Source organism: Triticum aestivum, chromosome 2A, assembly GCF_018294505.1.
Source record: "Triticum aestivum cultivar Chinese Spring chromosome 2A, IWGSC CS RefSeq v2.1, whole genome shotgun sequence".
NCBI classification, from domain to species: Eukaryota; Viridiplantae; Streptophyta; class Magnoliopsida; order Poales; family Poaceae; genus Triticum; species Triticum aestivum.
Window position 1 is genome coordinate 768,522,857 of NC_057797.1, and position 22,156 is coordinate 768,545,012.

A 22,156-nucleotide genomic window follows, 5' to 3' on the forward strand; every position below is an offset into this window, starting at 1 on the left:
CTCTTTTTTTCCTCTTTATTTCTTCGATCTTCTCCTCTAGCTATTCCTTTCTTCTTCTCCTCTTTTTATTTGTCTTCGTTTTCTTATGTCTTATTGTGTATATTGCTTCTTTGTATATATTATGTATATATGTCAGTATATATATTGTGTATATTGCTTCTTTTCAGATTTTTTTTCATATATATGTTTGTATTTTGTATTTTATCGGGTCTGTCATCGTCGATATACCCCTCCCGATAACTTCAACACGAGGGGGGGTCGATATATATACCATCTCCTGATAACTTCAACACGAGGGGGGTCGATATACCCTAAATAGCAAGTATCGTCGGTGCGAGATACATGTGGCCATCGGTGTCAGACACTACATCCACGTCCCACAAGTGACGCGGGCTTCGACGCCCACGTCACTTGTGGGACGTGGATGTAGTGTCCGACACGAACGGCCACATGTATCTCACACCCACGATACTTGCTATTTAGGGTTTCCTCTACCGCTCGGCGACCCTCGACGACCCTCGTTCCCGATAAAAAAAGAGGAAGAAGAAAAAAAAAGAGAAGAAAGACAGGAAAACTCTAAATAGCAAGTATCGTCGGTGTGAGATACATGTGGCCATCGGTGTCGGACACTACATCCACATCCCACAAGTGACGCGGGCTTCGACGCCCATGTCACTTATGGGACGTGGATGTAGTGTCCGACACCGATGGCCACATGTATCTCACACCGACGATACTTGCTATTTAGAGTTTTCCTGTCTTTCTTCTCTTTTTTTTTCTTCTTCCTCTTTTTTTATCGGGAACGAGGGTCGTCGAGGGTCGCCGAGCGGTAGAGGAAACCCTAAATAGCAAGTATCGTGGGTGTGAGATACATGTGGCCGTTCGTGTCGGACACTACATCCACGTCCCACAAGTGACGTGGGCGTCGAAGCCCGCGTCACTTGTGGGACGTGGATGTAGTGTCTGACACCGATGGCCACATGTATCTCGCACCGACGATACTTGCTATTTAGGGTATATCGACCCCCCCTCGTGTTGAAGTTATCAGGAGATGGTATATATATCGACCCCCCCTCGTGTTGAAGTTATCGGGAGGGGTATATCGACGATACTTGCTATTTAGGGTTTCCTCTACCGCTCAACGACCCTCGACGATCCGCGTTCCCGATAAACTCCTCTATTCTTTCTTCTCCTCTTTTTTTCTTCTTCCTCTTCTTTTTTTATCCTTGACACATTGTCGAGGCCACCCCAAACCCTAGAGAAGCAGCGTCGAGGCCACCCCAAACCCTAGAGAAGCAGCGTTGAGGCCATTAATTAATATTAGTTCTACGTTTGCCACTAATATATCAATCTGTCATGTTTGAATAATAATTGCCATGTTGTAAATATTTGTAGAAACTATGGACACCGCCCGAGACGAAGTACAAGAAGAGTTGTTGGGGGACATAATCGCACGAGGAAGTGATGCCTTCTGCTCGTTGTTTCTCAACTACACCGATGGTCTGGAAGTAGCTTGCTATGATTATGATGGCTCTGGTGACCTAATGCCGGTGCAAGAAGGAGACCGCGAGGACGGCTCCGGTGACCCAATGCCGGTGCAAAAAGGAGACCGTGATGACGTCTTCGGTGACCGAACCGAGTCCGGTCAGGTATATATATTTGTTAAGCTTGTGCTGACTAGCTAATTGATGCATTCATTGTTTTGGTATGTACACATATTAATTAAGTCTTTCTTCTTTTTTCTAGCCCTCCGGATCGAGCACAACTTCGGTAAAGAGACGAGGCCCGAAGAAAAAGTTGAGCTCGGATGAAAAGTATGAGATCATAGCAATCGCGCCCGACGGCCAACCGATTGAACCCCTCCGGACAAAGAGCACATTTGTTGCTCAGTGCGGGGTTCTGGTTAGGGACAAGATCCCGATCAGCATCCAACAATGGTTAAAGCCGGCTATAGAAGACCCTGAGGTGTCTTATGTCAATGATATGCAGAAAAATGATCTTTGGACTGAGCTGAAGTCAAATTTCACCCTACCGCCAGAGGATGATCCGGAGAAGCCAGTTAAAGAGCAATTAATCAAGTCTTTTGCTCTTAAGAGGATGGCAGAACTATTTAGGAGGTGGAAGAAAGAGCTGAATAAGTTTGTCAAAAATAAAGAGACACCAGAATTCAAGGGCAGATATGAGAAGATTAGAGATCACTGGACCGCATTTGTGGCCCACAAGACATCGGAAAAGAGTAAGAAGATGTCGGCGACAAACAAGCAAAATGTTGCGAAGAAGAAGCATCACCATCGCACGGGGTCAGGTGACTACCTCGTAGCCCGGCCTAAGTGGGCCAAGACTGAGAATGATCTGGTTGATAAAGGGATCGAACCAGAGACAATTAATTGGCCAGACCGTTGCCGGACTTGGTTCTTCGGGGCTGGCGGAACCTTGGACCCTGTATCAGGGAAGTGCATTTGGACGAACGATCAAATGGACATACCAGTCAAGAAGCTTCAGCAGTATATCGAAGCAGCGCAACAAGGGACGTTCGTTCTAGACAGAGAGAACGACGAGCTCACAATGGCCCTCGGGAATCCTGAGGACCCTAGACGGACACGAGGCACGCCAGGCTCCATTCTGTGGAAGGTTGGGCTTCCGGACGCAGGCGGTTACAAATGCCACGAGAGGAGGAAGAAAGTGGAGCAGACCCAACTGCAGGCGCTGCACGCTAGGGTACAAGCGATAGAGGAACGAGAAGCAAATCGCAGCAAACGAACTGCCGAAGCTTCCCCCGAAGCTACCCCGCCATCTCAGCGGAGAAGCAACGTGGCTTCCACCGAGCTGCTTCAGCCGGAGCATGTCTTGACGGCTCCTGCCAGCTATCCCGTGGATGCTATCACGGAGTCTCAAAGTTGCCACCTTATGACGCAATGGATTAATATGAAGGTCAAGGAGGCTGTTGGCTCTGTTTTTCCTACTGAACCCGGCGCAACTTTTCACTGCCGGGCGATTCCAGAAGGATATGCTAGGGTGATGGCGGATAAATAACGGAGGGATTTGAGGACCTCCAGCTTGACCACCCTACCGGTCAAGGGGAGACTCGACCGGGTTCTACTCTGAAGACTCCATGCCTATGGCGGAAGGAGCTCATCAACCTTCCGAACTGGACGCTTCCGCCTCCTCCTCCTCCTCCGGTGAGTCAGGGCACGAGGCCTCCTCCTCCTCCAGCGAGTGACGATCAGGTCACTTGGCTGGCTCCTTCTCCGGCGCGTGGCGGCACTCCGCCTCCTTCTCCGCCTACGCCGGCGCGCCCGAGCAGTCAACCTCCTCCTTCTCCGCCTCGTCAGCAAGGGTGGAAGAGACCTGCCGCCGCTCCGGCGCGTCGTAGTCCTTCTCCTCCGCCTCGTAAGAAAGTAAAGAAGACAGCCGCTCTGTCTGCTCTGCCGGCGTCTAGCAGTACATCCAGAGGCGGGAGGCAACACAGATTCGGTCCTTCTCTGAAGACTCCAGAGAAGTTACCATATGAGTTGACCCTGAAGGAAAACGAGAAGATCATGCGAGACGAAGTGAGGAACTTCTTTGAAGGGGTGAAATCAAAGAAACATCCACCTCCGGAGGAGAAGGTAGATCCGGTGAAAGCGAAGCGCACTCTGGCTGCCTTGACAAAACCACCCAAGTCTCTGCCGAAAGGCAACTATGAGCGCATTATTGGAAAGGGATTTGTTGAAGCGGAGCGGTCGGGAAGTATTGCCAGTGATCAAAGGCTGCAAGAACGACAAGCTGGGAAACAAATTGCCCAGCTCGGTGAACAAGCGAAGCAATCATGCCCCCCGCTCAAGGTGCCTAGCGACATCGACGCTAATGATCCGAGGATGGTGCCCGGTTATAGCAATCTTGGAGATTACCTGCCCGACGATGTACATTATGATTTTACGGAGGTGCAGATACAAAGATACGAGTACGGGAAGCCTCTCGTCAAAGATGAAAGATCTCTATCAACGATGATGCGAAGATTGCATGATTGGTACATGAAAATCTGCAGAGAGTCTGGGGGGAGGAGTACTTTGTATGTGAGAGTTAAAAAGGAGCATGACCTCATTGGAATTGAATTGTTACCTATTCCATTTGAGGAGTTCTTTCAGTTTTTCAATCAATTGGCCCTCGATAAAGCAACGGTCACCTGCTACTGTCTGTAAGTAGTACTACTTCTGTCATAAAGTCTCTCTATATAGCTCAGCTCTTTCATTGCATGTATTTATAATTATCCTCACTATATTATGCAGATTGAAGATCGCTGAATTGAAGAAAAGACAAATCGGTGATATTGGGTTCATTAACACAAATCTCATAGATGCAACTCAGGTTAAATTTCATGCCGCATATACCGAGGCCAACTTGCTACGATCATTGGTAATAAATGAAAACAAAGATATAATACTCTTTCCTTACAACTTCAAGTGAGTGTTACTGTCTTGTGCATATTCGGTTTCCCTTATATAGTAGTCAAGGTTATAGTAATGTAATTGATGAGTTATGCATGCGTGTGAAGTTTCCACTATATTCTCCTAGAGATTAAGCTTGAGCAGGGACTAGTAACCGTCTTAGAATCAAGACGAAAAGATCCCCGGAACTATGCGGACATGACTCAAATGCTCGAGAAGTAAGTTAAATCGATCATTATCCACCATATCAGCAACTTTGTTCATTTCCTGATATATCAAGTACTTGTTTTCTTTGTTTGGCAGGGTTTGGAAAAAATTCACCAAAAAATCTCCGGGACTCCCGAAGAAGCTGCAATTTAGACACCCGAAAGTAAGTACTATAGTAGCATGTTCCGTGCATCTCCTACTGATTCAAGCGCTAGTTTCATCAATACCATTTGGCATTCTTGCTTATCAGTTTGATTGAGCTCTATTTCTTGTAAAGTGGTTGTGGCAAGAACAAGGGAATGATTTCTGTGGATACTACGTTTGCGAATCCATCCGCCACACGACCTGTGAGTGGGGCTACTCTGTCGAACAATATGAAGTGCGTAAATAACAACATTCACAATTTTATTTTATTACCATCATTTGTGTTGACTTTCATTCATTCATATGTGTGTGTGTGTGTGTGTGTGTGTGTGTGTGTATTGACCCCCTTCTTCAAATTAGATGTTTCGGAAGCGGGATGAACTCCTAGCACCAGCTCGCATGCGAGTAATTCAAGAGGAATTGGCGGCATTCTTTCTTGACCACGTGATCGCTGAAGACGGAGAATACTATGTGGACCATGCGTCCGTATGTTAGGAGATTATATTTGTAAGAGATAATTATTGTATATATGTAGCCGGTAGTGTCGGATAGATATACGAGAACTTCTTGTTCGATCAATCTCTCGGAGAAGGAGAGGTGGTCGATACCACTTCTCTCTGTATGCATATATGTTCATGACGATCTTCTGTTTTCTTCGTTTGCTTACTAGCTAGCTAGCGTGTCTAGTCCTCTCTATACGTATGTATAGTACGTAGCATCGACCAAGCACGGACATAAGAGAGGACACTTCTGTCTATTAATTATAGCTAGCTAACACCTAAATTAACCCACCAAAACCCCCAACCCCCCCCCCCCCCCCCTTAAAAAAAACAAAAACCCCAGCCACAGAAATGCTGACGCGTGGATGCCTATTTGTCCCGGTTGGTGCCACCAACCGGGACCAAAGGCCCTCCTGCCTGGGCTCCGCGCACAGGCCACGTGGAGGCCCATCTGTCCCGGTTCTGGATTGAACCAGGACTAAAGGGACAGGGCATTAGTACCGACCCTTTAGTCCCGGTTCAGGAACCGGGACAAAAGGCCCTTACGAACCGGGACAATAGGCCCTTTTTCTACTAGTGGGAGGCCCTCCGTGATTGATTCGCCCTCCGACGGAGCTCCGGAAAAGGCCCCAAGATGGGATCTCACGGGTACAGAAGGTTGCGGCGGTTGAAATAGGGTTTCGTGGTGCTCCTGGATGTTTTGGGGTATATGGATATATATATATATATATATATATATATATATATATATATATATATATATATATATATAGGAGGAAGAAGTAGGTCGGTGGAGCTGCAAGGGGCCCACGAGGGTGGGGGCGCGCCCGGGGGGGGGGGGGGGCAGGCGCGCCTCCCTGCCTCGTGGCCTCCTCGCTTCTTTCTTGACGTCCACTCCAAGTCCCCAGGATCACGTTTGTTAGAAAAACAACTATTCCGAAGGGTTTATTCCGTTTGATATTCTTTTTCTGCGAAACACTGAAATAGGCAAAAAAACAGCAATTTGCACAGGGCCTTGGGTTAGTAGGTTAGTCCCAAAAATAATAAAAAAGATATATTAAATCCCATTAAACATCCAAAACAGATAATATGTCGTATAAAGGAACAATCAAAAATTATAGATACGTTGGAGACGTATCAGCAGATTGCGCACACTGTTGTGCAGCCTTCCCAAACTACTTTTATGCCTAACAGAAACATCCTAGAAGGGGTTGTAGTTCTGCATGAAACGCTCCATGAGATCCACACGAAAAAACTAGATGGGGTGGTTTTCAAAGTGGATTTTGAAAAAGCGTACGATAAAGTTAAATGGCCCTTCCTTCAGCAGGCTTTGCGCATGAAAGGATTTGATCAGGCCTGGAGGAACCAGGTTGATTCTTTCACGCAAAAAGGAAATGTTGGAATTAAAGTGAATGACGATGTATGTCACTACTTCCAGACACACCAAGGCCTGAGACAAGGTGACCCGATGTCACCGATTCTTTTCAACATAGTGGTAGACATGTTGACAATCTTAATAGGAAGGGCTAAGGAGAACAGCCAAGTAGGTGGCCTAGTTCCTCATCTTGTGGATGGCGGGGTGTCTATCCTTCAGTACGCTGATGATACTATCATCTTCATGGAGCATGATTTGGCTAAAGCAAGAAACATGAGCCAAAGATGAACAAGATGCGTACAAGCAATTGTTCAGATGCAAATTGGGATCTTTACCCTTCACATATTTGGGTATACCAATTCACCATCGCAAGCTTTCTAACAAAGAATGGAAGTGCATTGAAGATCGATTTGAGAAGAAACTAAGTTGCTGGAAGGGCAAGCTTATGTCATAGGGAGGACGATTAATTCTCATTCATTCGGTTCTTACGAGTATGCCTATGTTTCTTTTATCCTTTTTTAAGATTCCAGTTGGAGTCAGGAAAAGGCTAGACTTCTATCGATCCCGATTTTTCTGGCAGAGTGATGAATTAAAACGAAAATACAGACTCGCTAAATGGGATATTATTTGCAGACCGAAAGACCAAGGGGGTCTCGGCATTGAAAACTTAGAGGTGAAGAACAGATGTTTACTCAGCAAATGGTTGTTTAAGCTATCTGTAGAGACGGATGCCACGTGGGCACAAATATTGCGGAACAAGTACCTTAACTCCAAAACATTGTCCCAAGTGACGGTAAGGCCGACTGATTCGCCTTTTTGGAAAGGACTGATGAGAGTGAAATCAACCTTTTTCAATAGGACAAAATTTGTAGTTGGAAACGGTACTACCACGAGGTTCTGAGAGGACACATGGCTCGGGGAGACGCCCATTGCACTCCAATATCCTTCTCTTTATAATATTGTGCAGCGAAGAGAAGCTTATGTTGCAACAGTATTACAGTCCAATCCTTTGAATATCCAATTCAGAAGGACGCTAGCGGGAAATCGTTGGGAAGCTTGGCTCCACTTAGTGCGAAGACTGATGGGGGTCGAGCTTTCTCAACAACCCGACCGGTTGAGCTGGAAACTAACAAAGAATGAAGAGTTTTCGGTGAAATCCATATATTTGGATGTTATCAACTCTAGTGTTATTCCTCGTTCCAAACATGTGTGGAAAGTCAAAGTGCCTCTAAAAATCAAAGTGTTTATGTGGTTTGTACATAAACATGTTATTCTATCTAAGGATAACCTGGTAAAACGTAATTGGACAAGATCTACAAGATGTAGTTTATGTGATAAGGATGAATCCATCAAACACCTCTTTCTCGAATGTCCCTTAGCAAAAAAATTGTGGAGGACGGTGCACTTAGCTTTTAATATTACTCCTCCGAATACCATCAACACGTTATTTGGGACGTGATTAGATGGGTTAGACCCCGTATTGCGAGACATATCCGTGTAGGAGTATGTGCTTTATTATGGGTTGTATGGATCTGCATAAATGATTTAGTTTTTAACAGAGCAACAAAAATGTGTTTCTTGTAGGTTATCTTCCGGGCCACTACACTCATCCGTGTGTGGTCGCTACTCACTCCGACGAAGGTTGGGGAGCGTTTGATTACTAGACCTATCCGATGAGAGATGGTAGCTCGGGATATATTCAACCGGTTTGGCTGGTGATCATGTAATAGGATAGGTTTTTAGGTTCCTATCTTTTATTTTTGCTTGTTGGTTGTGGCTTTTTCTGTCATGATGCTTTTCCTCTTTGTGAGCTTTTCTATTTTTCGGGCCTGAGGACCTTTGTGGAACTTTTTGCTTATCATTAATAATATGGTTGTATGTATCGTTCTTATGCAGAGGCCGGAGCTAACCCATTTTCGAAAAAAAAAGAACGGATGGAGTATATCCATGCATGCATGTTTGGTAACGTGAATGAAACACGTTCGAAACAGCTGTTTTTCTACCTTGACTTACGAATTCGTGTAGTAAGGCCTCACCCTGCTTCTGTGTGTGTGAGAGAGAGAAAGAGTAGAATGCATCGTCCAAGTAGCAGTAGCAAGTAGCATGCATCGTCCAACCGCTGATTAATAGGGCAATATATTTACCTGTTCAATTCAATACTAGGTGCGCCCCGGGCACCTATGCGCCTGCAAGGCCGAAGCTGCAGTCTCGCACGTTGCTGCCCTCTTAGAAGTTTCTTGTACCTATGCACTGCTGAGGATGATGCCTTGTCAGGGTCAGCCATGCAGTTATGATTAGAAGAAAGGAGCATGGACTATACTCCGCCGCACACCAGGCGGCGCCGCGGACGAATACGGACCATATCCGCATGCGGGATAGAGAGACGATATGGATTGTACATACAGTGAGAGCAACTCCGATGGGGCGACCCAAGCGGATGGTGCATTTGTCCGCTTTTTGTTCGTTTGGGTCGGCTGTTCGCCTGCTGTTCATCCAGTTTTGCATTTGGATCGGCAATGCGTCCAATGCGTCGACTCATTTCATGTCCGCATTCAACTTTTGAATTAAAAAAGGCCCGCGGCCGATCATGCCAGCGGCCATGTCTCATGTCGGCATCATGCCAGCACCGGCATACAATGCCGGCTTTAGAAAATACCACAGTTCATGCTGGCGCACTCGCTCGCCAGCCGGCCGGCACACGTGCCAGCACACAAAAAGATGGCCCTCGACGCCATAGATCAGTCGTCCTGGAACTTGAGCATGTCGGCCTGCATCTTCTCGAACCACGGTCTCTTCCTTGGCGACAAGGCGTTGAGATCCACCTTCATGATCTCCACCCCGGTCATCATGCATGCAAGAGCCACTTCTTTCGCCTTTGTCTTGGCGTTAGCGGCCTCGATCTCTAGCATCTTCGCTTGCTTTTCGGCCTCGAGCTCGAGTATCTTGGCTTGCTTCTCGGCGTCAAGTTCAAGCCTCCTCCTTTGAATTTCCATGAAAGCGCTCATTTGCTCTTCTTTGAAACACCGGCGCTCCTTCTTCCTTGAGTCCTTCTTATTCATCATGCCGTTCACTACCTTTCGTTACGCAATTTAAAGCAGTTTCACATTGCATGAACAGTTGAACATACATCCACTACCTTTCGTTACGCAATTTAATTCGAGCAAAAGGCGGAAAGCAAAAATATACTGTACTATGAAACTTCGCTTAAGAGTTTTATATACCTGGATGCAGAACATGTACTTGGACTATACTGAACTCTCAAGCCATCCGCTGATACACGAGCTTTATTGTCAGGCTCGGAGGATTGAAGCCGATGCACAAGGCAACCAGCGCTTTCAGTAGTCGCCACCTTCCGAGCCGTCATCCTCATCATCCTTTCAGTGGCGGAAGGCCCTCTAGGTGTCATGACATCTCTCGTCGGTCGCCGTTCCGCGCTTGTGGCCTAGACACTCGGTTTTCTTCAGGTGGTGGCAATGCTCGGTCATGGACTTCGGCACCGCCCGTTGTTGCCTTTAAGTCAAGCCAAGAACTTGGACTCAGCCACCCTCACCTTGAGGAGCTGGTCGTGCAGTCGACACCGATGGTGGGTGGAGGTCTGCATGGTGGTCCTGGACCGATCGACGACCCAGACCTTTACAAGGTAGAGGTCCACCAGAACCCAAGCCGGCACGATAGCCAGATTTGAGAGAGGAGCGGAGAGGAGAAATGGCGGTGTGTTGGGGAGGGGGAGGGGCGCTTGCATCTGTAGGCGGTGGGCTTAAATAGATGGCTGGAGTTGGCTTGTCGGTCACCACGTCGGTGTAAACGCCGCATCCTTCAGCCGTCCGGTCATGTCAACCGGCATAAATGTGGGTACGCAGCCGTCTGGTCGCTTCCACTCTAATCGGCATGAATGATGGCGAAGGGTTATAAAAAGAACGTCAGGGCAAGAATTTATAATAGATTCACTTTTGTCTAAGTCCGACGAAGTGAACGTTCCGGAGTGCCTAAAATCTTCTTTAGTTTGGTACCAGTTTATGGGATTCCAGATGTCCAGGCCTGTCCGGACATTTTTCTTAATCATCATTGTTCGATGGCAAAAAGTATTTTGTACCGTTCGGTCGGAATATTTGAAGGGGGTATTTTTTTTGAGGCATTGTAGGGGATATTTTTTTTGAGGCATTGTAGGGGGATTTGGTGACTTACATTAGAGTTGCCCCGAGGGTAGTGTAGTTTGGTCCATGGTTCTAGTGGGTTCAATACTAGGTGCGCCCGGGGTCGCTGTGCGCCTGCGACGCCGAAGCCGCAGTCTGCCCCGTCTCGCACGTTCCTGCCCTCTTTTAGAATTCGTTCTTATTAGAAGTTTCTTGTGCCTGTGCACTGCTGAGGATGATGATGCCTTGTCAGGATCAGCCACAGGATGCAGTTATGATACAAGGAAACGAGCATGGACTAAACTCCGCCGCACACTGCATGCGACGGGAGACCGGCCAGCAGGCGGCGACGCCGACGAGTACGGACCATATCCCATGCGGGAGAGACGATCGAGGTAGGTAGATATGGATTTATACATATCCGCACCTGCCTCTCTTAAAAGAAAATTCTTCTCCGGCCAGAATGTTCCCATGCTCGTGCCACCTCAGCCAAACTTTGCTCCATGACCAATTTAAATTAAGCTACTCCTGCTGCTCGGGTCCCCAAGTATTGATTAGCTCCAGACCTTCAGATCGACCTGATGGACGGCTCATATTACCACCAGCACCAGTGCTGTGAGTGAGTGAACGTCCACGTCCACAACTTGGCGCGCTATAAATTCGGCGACTCCGAGGGGGAAGAGCAGAGGCACAACAACCACCAGTGCAACCAGCCGCTCTCAACCTCCCCCCTGTGGGTGGCCATGGCCGCCAGACTCCCTCTCGCCGCGTGCGTCGTCGCCTTCCACCTCTGCCTTCTCCTCTCGCCGTCCACCGCACTCCGCCGGCTCTCGGAAGCGGAGAGCTCGCTAGTCCGCCATGGCGTGGGCATCAGGCCCGCCTACCACTTCCTGCCCGCCAAGAACTGGCAGAACGGTACGTAGGAACTCCATCTAGCTGCTCTCTTTTGACGAATGAACTAAGCTACTAGTAGCTAATCTGATCCTTCGTGTGGACTGTACATGGCCGACCAATTTCTTGTTCCGATGATGGATCGATGGATCGTTCATGCATGCATGGTTACTTCCGGATGGTGCTGCGCAGATCCGAACGGTACGTACACAGTCTCCAGTTTCTCCTTGTATATTATCACTTTGATTGGCCGATCGAGTAGTGTGCTTGCTTGCTTGCTTACTTGTTTGCTAGAGTTGGTGCCAAGGAGACCTCACGTATTGGACACGTGTGATTACACTCGACTTTCCTCCTTGATTTTTTTCTTTAGATTCCCCGTCTTGAGCATGTCGGCAGGAACGTTGCCATCGTTGGACACTCAACAGACGGTAGAGAAACAAAGGAAGACATCCTAAATCAACTAGCTCATGATTGCGAGAGGGATCCTTTGTGTCAAGTGTTCTTGTCCTTCTACTGTACGTGTCCCTCTATTGGACGTCAGTTTTTGATGCCACGTGAGAGCGGGTACAACGGAAGATACCAAATTTGACTCTCCAGATCCTCATTTGCAAAGCCTCGCCGAAAGATCCCTTCTCCATTTTTATGATCATTTCAACCACCCCAGTTCTCACTCTCCAGATTCCACCAATCATTATGCTACTAGTTTTCTATAACTAATAAACATGTCTGATAATTATATTTTTCTAAGGGATATATTGGCAACAACCATATTTTATAAGGGATATATTATGTAGATATTTTTTATAATTTAATAATTTTCATTTTTGAATTGGATGATATATTACCATCAATGTTGTCTCAAATTCCTACACACACAGCACGCGCACAACATAACACAAGACACGCGTGCATGCCTAAACGCACTCACACATCTCTCCCTCAACCATGCGTGAACTGCTTGTAAATATCAGTGATCACTCACGGAGATTTTATAAAACCCATTGCCCCTAATCACGTATTGTTTTTGCGGATGTCCCCTCTAATTAACCACCTAAAACTACATTTGGCCAGGATAAGAAAAACATGGTTTTCCCTAAAACCGAATTAATGAGTTTTAGGAAAAATGACTATTAATCGGTTTTCTGTAAATCAATTTGGTGTATCCTGAACATGTGTGTCTCCATTGCAAAAGACATGTTTACGAAGATTGGCTTCCAAGTGCTCCAAATTCCAACAATCATGATTCTATAATATTAATTTTCGATAACTAACAAACATGTGACACTTATATTTTCTAACAATTCTTTTTTCGCGGGGAACAATTATACTGTCTAACTGCTATATTCACAACAGCCATATGACAACAAATTTTTATGTAATAATTCAATTATGTACATATATTTCAGTAAGTTAGTATCATCCATTTTTTTTTAAAAAAAATTGGCAACATACTACGCACACAAGACAAGCACGTCTCTCTCCCTGGACCATGCGTGAGTTGCACGTTAACATCAGTGATGAGACTGATCGGTCACTAGATACCTTGAGTTGTCGACGATCTGTCTATTGCACGGAGAGATTCGTGCATATGCAAAGAAGCCGGCAGCACTGGACAACACTAATGTGAACATTAGTAACCACTTTAACTATTGGAGCTAACTGTAGCTAGCACCTAGTGCTTCATTTTGATTGGATCACGTGGCTTTATTTGGAATCCGACGCGGACGTTGCATGGCAGCACGCTCTCGTTCTTTCACGTACGTATTCATGCGGCCACGCACGATAAGGGAAGGTGCGACGCACCACACCGTCGCACTGTCCATCAAACTATACATTGACCACAAACACCATCCACGGTCCATTATTCAACATGGTTGGTGCAACAACCTTCGCACTACTGTTGGTCTCTGCAAATCGCTCTACCTTGTATGTATAAGCCAGTGAATTTGTTTTTGTAAATGATCTCGTGGGATCAGCAGTCAAGCGAAGTTCTGGATGTAGTCAAGCGAAGTTCTAAGTTGACCAATGTTTAGGAGGTTGGGCAAATCGGAATTATATTCTTATTTGAAAAAAAAATTGAAACCATATTTCAGCATGTGTCTTAATGCAAAAATGCTGCCCCTACGTTAACCTTACGTTACGGACTACCCCGCAAAAAAAAAACCTTACGTTACGGACGAAACACGGTTTCATGCGGTTGGAAAGGCCTGGCACGGTGCTCGGAAATTTCAACCGCAGTTTTTATCATACGCACAGCATTTTCGGAGTGAATTAACTAACGGATTTCCATTGCATTGACGTACAGGGCCAATGTACCACAATGGCGTCTACCACATGTTCTACCAGTACAATCCGCTGGGCGCAATGTGGCAGCCCGGCAACCTCTCATGGGGTCATTCCGTCTCCCGCGACCTCGTGAACTGGGACGCTCTTGACACCGCGCTCGACCCCACCGCCCCCTTCGACTATAATGGCTGTTGGTCAGGCTCCGCCACAATCCTCCCAGGCGGCATCCCGGCCTTGCTGTACACCGGCCGCATCGACGCCGACAAGGAGGTGCAGGTGCAAAATGTTGCCTTCCCCAAGAACCCTGCCGACCCGCTCCTCCGCGAGTGGGTCAAGCCTGCCTACAACCCCGTCATACCACTCCCAGCCGACGTCCCTGGAGACAACTTCCGCGACCCGACCACGGCGTGGGTAGGCCGCGACGGCCTATGGCGTATCGCCGTTGCAGCCAAGGTCGGCGGCCCCAATGGCATTGCCTCCACGCTCATCTACCGGAGTAAGGACTTTCGGCACTGGAAGCGGAATGCCTCGCCATTGTACACATCGCGTGCTGCGGGCATGGTCGAATGCCCGGACTTATTCCCGGTGGCGGAGCCTGGCGTGGAGGAGGGGCGACTTGGCTACGCGTCCGGACCAGCGAGCGGTGCTGTGAGGCACGTGCTGAAGTTGAGTGTGATGAACACAACCCAAGACTACTACGCGGTCGGCAGGTATGATGACGTGGCGGACACCTTTGTGCCGGAGGTGGATGTAGAGCGCAACGCCGACGATTGCCGGACCTGGCGCCGCTTCGACTACGGGCACGTGTATGCATCAAAGTCCTTCTTCGACTCAAGCAAGAACCGGCGCGTGCTATGGGCATGGGCCAATGAGTCCGACAGCCAGGACAACGACATCGCCAGGGGCTGGTCCGGCGTTCAGGTGCATCCTCCGGTCAATTTCCAATCAACTAGCAGATCATCCTCTTTATATTATTAGCTATGATGTGCACATGTAGACGGTTCCGAGGAAGGTGTGGCTGGACGAAGACGGTAAGCAGGTAAGGCAGTGGCCGATCGAGGAGATCGAGACATTGAGGAGCAAACGAGTTGTCGGCTTGCTAGGAGCGCAGGTGAATGCCGGTGGCGTGAACAAGATCACTGGTGTGGGCGCGCAGGCTGACGTGGAGGCCATCTTCGAGATCCCATCCCTAGAAGAGGCTGAGACTTTCCAGCCCAACTGGCTACTGGACCCCCAAAAGCTATGCGAGGAGAATGGTGCGTCCGTGCCAGGCAAGGTCGGCCCATTCGGGCTGCTCGTCATGGCCTCCAGCAACATGCAGGAGCACACGGCTATCTTCTTCAGAGTGTTCAGACACAACCAGAAGTACAAAGTTCTCATGTGCACCGACCTCACAAGGTACGATTAGAACACAGCTCCCTTAATTCAGATGGAATTTTCCGCTATTGCAAACTCATGTTTTTCCTGTTTTAACTTGTGTACCTCGCGTTGTGACAAAATGAGTAGATCGACTGGGAGGGACAACGTGTACAAGCCGTCATATGGAGGGTTTGTGGACATAGACATCGAGCAGCAAGGGAGGACCATATCTCTTAGAACATTGGTAATCAAAATTCTTCGTCAATTCTTTGCTTAGTTACATGCATCAAATGAATACCTTGTAATTTCGTTCGCTTCTCCCAACAAATAGATTGACCATTCGGTAGTGGAAAGCTTTGGAGGTGGGGGCCGGACATGCATCACGGCACGGGTGTACCCTGAGCACGCGGAGAACAAAAATAGCCATGTGTTCGTGTTCAATAATGGGACCGGACTCGTGAAGGTGTCCAAGCTCGAGGCATGGAGGCTGGCGATGGCTTCTGTAAACGTTGTGCATGGCAGGTGACTCCCTTAAGGTTAAAGTTAAAACCGACTCGGTTCCCAGAGGAACCACGCACTAGTTTAATATGTAGAGGTGAGGCTCAAGTCATGACCGACTAGACCACCACCTCATGGTGCGAGCCGGTAAGACCCAGGTCATTTCTCCCTAAAAAGTAAGGGGTTATTGTAGCATTTTCAATGTGAAAATAATGCGTGTCAAACAATTGGGGAGCTTCCATTCACTCAAGCTATGTATATGTCACTTATAAAACACCTACTACCTCTGTAAAAACGTCTTATATTATTGTATGGAGGTAGTACTTTACTAGGACAAAAATAACAACGTTTATGTGTTTATATAACTTTTTAAATAGAAATAAAAGAAAATTACGATAGGGTGTTTGAAATAATAAATATTAGGCTCCTTGGAATAATAGTGGTAGGCAACAAAGGAACTAATGTAAATAAAAAGTTTTTGCAGTTGGCTTCTAAGCTTCAGGGATTCTCTTTTCCCTTATCCAACTGGAGTAAATGTTTTGTACATTTGGCTTCTAAGCTTCAGGGATTGTCTTTTCCCTTTTTCTTTTACGCGTAAACAAGGCGTTGTCTTTAACAAGATCTGCCTCCGATACTAACGACGATAGCTAGAGACGAAATGCAAAAAATAATAATTTATTGAGTAGTTCAGCATGGTACGTACGCGCTGTTTCTATATGATTGCTTTGCTTGGAGGAGCTAGGGGGACTGGCAGGAGCCATGGCTCCCCCCGATTGTCTTATAGCAACCGCATAGGCTGGGGTCCTCCATCGCACATGATTTGATGAGTGGAAACATTTGTGGCACAGCCATATCACACGCGATTGTAGAAGCACAATCGTTTGGGATGGGTACATCCATCATACATGAGGCGATGCCAAAATTGTGTGGGTTACTTCGTCCATCGCACACATTGCCAAGACGAACTCGCATGTGGTGGTTCGTCCATCCACATGCTCAGTTTATAGCAATCGCATGTGTTTCGTGTGGTCATTACACACGCGTCTTCTTACGAAATCGTGTGCAATGACCCAATAAGCAGGTTCATTATTACTACATTCGTCCGGATTTCTTAGGCCCCTTAGACTACCCACAATGGGGAGTAACTTAGACTAGTAACATGTATATGTTATTACCTTCATAGTGGGTAGTAACATATGTGGGATGTCATGCAACTCTTCATTTATTAGGTTATAGACTCATCTTGTATTGGTATGTGCGATGTTACTCATAGTACTAGTAACTAGCTATGTTACTACTTGCTTCGCTTTCATCATTAATTACTTATCATGTCATAGTAGTTTGTCTAGATAAGTGTGATGTTACCATCTACTCCTATGTTACTCCCACTGTGACTAGTCTAGCCACAATTGCCCGGCCGGATTTATTAGCCACTTCTCATGAATTCTTTTGAAATAAAACCCAGTCAGTTGCGGCGGACCGAGGGAAATTAACTAGCCGGTTTGCATTCAGCGAAGCATGCACTTCTCCTGCTCTTTTGATTGGCCATGCCTGCGTCCATGCATCAACACGCGCGTGAACTCTGGGCCGCTGGATGGATTAGGCTACTCATAGTGGGGAGTAACTTAGACTAATGTCATGCATATGACATTAGTCTTTGTTACTATCTTCATAGTGCAAAGTAGCATACAAGTAGTATCATAGATGATTGCATTTATTATATTATAGACTCATTTTGCTTTGGTTTGCGTTATGTTACAGTAACATATTATGTTACTCCAAACACATCTCTCCTCATTAACTAGATGCCACATAAGCAAACTTGTCTTGGAATGCGCTATGTTACTTGCTAAGTTACTCCCACTATGACCAGCCTTAGCTAGAGCACGCACTAAATTGCGTGGCTCTAGAAAAGTTCACTGCAATTAAACAGTAGAAATTTTCGCCTTAGGCTGGTCGTAACGAAGAGTATCATATTTGATACTAGTATATGATACTACTACTTCCGTAATGCATAGTATTATAAATTAGCATCTTAAGTTGTCTTATTAATTGCCATGCATGACACAAAGTAGTATAATATTTAATATGATATGGTATGATAATATAATACCACATCCTTTTTTTCTCATTTAATTGTGTGTCACCTCATTCAAAAAGTCTAGTTGGCATGCATGATACTTCCCCGTTCCTAAATATTTGTCTTTCTAGAGATTTTGACAAGTGACTATATACGGAGCAAAATGAGTGAATTTACACTCTAAAATATGTCTATATACATCCGTATGTGGTAGTCTATTTGAATCTCTAAAAGACAAATATTTAGGAACGGAGGAAGTATTGCTTATGATACTCCCATTACGACCAGCCTAATCAAGGCCAATTACTAGGTTCCTTGGTCCGGCCAATCTGATCTTCGGGCCCAATAAACCGGGACGGAGGGAGTACCTCATTATTTGCTCCATGTAATAAGAAAATTCACATAAACCAATGGAAACCGCACGAAAATGTCACAGGTTAATTTGGTACCAAAATATAGTCTCTCTTGGATTTATAGGGTTTAGTCTATCATCACATGTGCTGATGACGGTCGAATCACATATAATTTTGAACAACAGTTTGATCTCATTGTGCAAAAAACATGTATATCATGATGGAACCAAACACACTGATGTACAATATCACTACAAACGTTAATGCGGGCAATAAGGGGAAATGAGGGTCAACTACAATGCACATATAATGAGCTTGTTGATGTTCTTACCAACTCTTTGTGGTTGAAGTTCTTTGAGATGTCACAAGGCAATGGAATTCTATCTGTCAAACAAAGCACATTACGCTTTGCTGGTGAATGTTTACTTCAGCACAACATCTAATATTAAGTTAGGTTTTTTAGTTTCTAAGGGAGTCGGCGATCAATAAAATTCTTCCAGAGTCATCTGGCCCCTTTCCAGATAGAGGCAAGAGCAAAACAATATATGTCAGGGTAGTGACAAGTGTGCTCCATGATAGAAAATTAAAAGATATTGTACCCTACACCGCTCCCTCTTGTACATTAGTCATGCATTTAATATTTACCTTCAAATTTTGAAACAATTAAATATTTTGACCAAAAGGTTTGATATATGAACCATTTGATTTTTATGACCACAATGCGATGCTATCATTAAAATAATATAAACATCGAACTTGTCCCGGACGTGATGCCTATACACATGATCATTGCCTCGAACGTGATGCCTATATACATGATCATTGCCTTGAATATCGTCATAAATATGCGCTTTTCTATCAACTACCCAACAATAATTTGTTTATCAACCATATGCTTTTTGTTTGAAAAAGAAGCCTCTAGTGAGAACTATATATGGCCCCCGGGTCTATCTTTATCATATATAAAACCCAAAAATACCTTGCTGCAATTTATTTACCGTTCTTTTATTTTTTATGTTTTTGTTTATCTATCTACCATTATTAGACTTGGTCCTTGCAATTAACCACCGAGGGGATTGACAACCCCCTTGATCGCGTTGGGTGCAAGTATTTATTCTTTTGTGTGTAGCTGATGTTCACGAGGTCTTGCGTGGTTCTTCTACTGGATTGATAACCTTGGTTCTTAACTAAGGAAAATACTTATCTCTACTGCACTGCATCATCCTATCCTCTTCGAGAAAATCCCAACGCAGCTCACAAGTAGCAGGCCCACGCTTACAGCAATAGCCCCCCCCCCCCCCCCCCCACATCAGGGAGGGAGTCAGATCAGGGTAAAGAAAGGACTCCTGTTGTTAGCCTCGGTCATCATGAACCAGAGATTTCTCGCAACCCAAGACCATGAATCACAAAGTCCACCGTACTTGCACAAGCAGGCCAAGCACCGCAGCAGAAGGAATCACATCTTGTAGCACACCAACCACCACCACCAAGCAAACTAGATCTAGAATGGGGCAACCACGGCGCCTCCCGGGTCGAGCCCTAACCACCACCTCTCCCACAGGACGCCACCACCACCGTCGCCACGTGAGTTGTCGCAAAGACACAGCCCCGCGGTGGATCTATGGACACCAAGCACATACGGCCACGCTGGCGCGGCCAGCAACACCGCTAAAGCGACTGACGCCCCGATCCGGTCCCCTAGACCTGAGCCCCAGCAGTCAGAGCCGCTGAGCCGCCAGCACACCTCCCCGTGCACCCACCACCACGCGCACGCCGAAGGGATATGCCTCCTTGTCCACGAGCACAACTCCCACGCGTCGCCCATTGTCGGACACCACGATCCCTCCAGAGGCAGCCGTCATCGACCAAATCCAGGGAAAGGTGGCCAGATCCGGTGAAGTAGAGCCACCACGACGACCGGAGAAGGCATCGGACCACAGCGACGGCACGAGGCTATGGAGGCTGCCACACTACCACACGTGACAGTTCTGCAGCCGACCGATTTTTTTATTAATAATAAATAATAATGTTGTAATTCTGAAACTAATAATGATAAGTTGGAAATTTGGAAAATAGGAAGGACGCCATTATCAGTAGCGTCCAGAGCTGGTCGCTGTTACGAACCACGTCCATACTTGTACGCTGTTGTTAGCAGCGTCCAATGTTTGATTCAACGTCCAACCTAAGGGAAACTCCAAACAACCCAAATTGGCGTAGATTTTATTCGTTCTTTATTTGTTTGATGGGTCAGGTGAAGATGTTTTTGTCCGTCAGTCCAAAGATGCGAGCAACACGGACACATGCATTTCACATTTGCGTTGGATTTTGATTTTTTTTATAAAACAGCCTACAAAGGTCCAGTTTATTTTAATTGCAACTAAAAATTATTAAATGAAAACATTAGAAAATTAGTTAGGGGTGGGCGGTAGATCTAGGCGTCATCGTTGTCCTCCTCCACCTTGGTCAGGTCGACATAGATCGGCATCTCCATCCATGGGAACGTCTGCTGGAAGGATCCCAGCTACTGCTTCGCTTATCGCTCGGCCAACATCGCGCGCTCCGCCGCCTACCGCTAGGCCTTCTCGTCGATCGCGCTCCGCCGCCTGCCGCTAGGCCTTCTTGTCGACCGCGTCCCAGTTCGGTGAATGCATCGTGTAAGCTGGGTCGCGACGGAGGTCGGCCGGGAGTAGAGCACGATGGTGGTGGATCTCCGTCAGTTGCGCGCGGCCTGAGTCTGGTACGGCTGGCACCGAAACCCTATCGAGGTTGAGGTATGATCCGTGCGGCAGGTTCACTTCGGGATATGGCACCGGCACGTCATGTTTCCAAAAGTACCGGCTACGGTGCACCAACACTTAGAGGCGAAAGCGTGACCCCGCCGACTCAAGACCGACTTATCTGTTCTCATAAACTAGCCAATTACCAATTGTATTACCAAAGAGGAACAACCCAGTCGTCTATACAATATACACTCGCAACCATAGAACAAATTGTAAAGAAGGCCAAACCAAGAAAATTCAACCAAGCCGTGGAACAACTCGCATGCGCCAACCATAGGTTCAGTGGGTTATCCTAATGACGAGGAAATGATTCTAATGACAAGCCGCCAGCCAGATGATGTTGCTCCTGCATCCAATAATGTTTGGTGATGTCTCTGCTAGAGTTTGCTTACCACCCAGCAAGGTAAGAAGCAACGACCGCCGGCGTACTAAGGTTTATAGGTCATAAAATATCTATCTATCAGAGGAAAACAACACGATCGAGCCTAATTAGATACTAATCAAACGGCATGACTGGACGCTGTCTAAACTAGCGTCTAGACGTGGACGCTGTTATTCTTGGCGTCCTTCCTATTTTTATAATTTTCACTGGCCTGTTACTAGTTTCAGAATTACAGGATTATCATTTACCATTAATAAAAAAATCGGCCACCGTTGCGTCCCACTTGACACTTGTGATTACAAACATGAGGGTGGACCAGAGAGCCGCCAGCTCTATGCCACAACCCATGCTTCACTTTTGCGTCAATCGCGACGTCTGGTGCAATCCAACCGCCGGTCCACTGTTCACGGCCACCGCCCCCAGCTCCCACCCCTCCAGCTTGGCTTGGACACCTGTCACAGGCGGCTGCTGCAGGTCGCCGTCGCCGAAGCTCTCCAACACCGGCACTGTGTGATGGATCTGGATTAATTTGTTATTCGTACACGACGTGTTAATGATCTATGCTTGCATGCTTGGTACTCACCGTGTATGTAACACAAAAGATGTTTTTTTTACTACTGGTGTACTTGAGCATCATCCAACCGTTGGATGGCGGTAACGGTAGTTTGGAGCCATGCCCGCATGTGGGGAGAGGGACGATGATCGAGGTGATGGAATGGATTATTGGATTGTGCATAGATA

The 22,156-nt window shown here is 46.6% G+C and overlaps 1 protein-coding gene across 1 annotated transcript; it reads left to right on the forward strand.

The window, feature by feature from the left end:
- Nucleotides 1–11,470: 11,470 nt before the first annotated feature.
- Nucleotides 11,471–16,131, forward strand: LOC780575 (fructan 6-exohydrolase-like). The gene is made up of 6 exons (NM_001428018.1): nucleotides 11,471–11,701; nucleotides 11,870–11,878; nucleotides 13,983–14,884; nucleotides 14,961–15,361; nucleotides 15,470–15,566; nucleotides 15,654–16,131. The coding sequence occupies exons 1-6, from the start codon at nucleotides 11,530–11,532 to the stop codon at nucleotides 15,846–15,848; spliced, it is 1,776 nt and encodes a 591-aa protein (NP_001414947.1). The 5' UTR covers nucleotides 11,471–11,529; the 3' UTR covers nucleotides 15,849–16,131.
- Nucleotides 16,132–22,156: the final 6,025 nt, after the last annotated feature.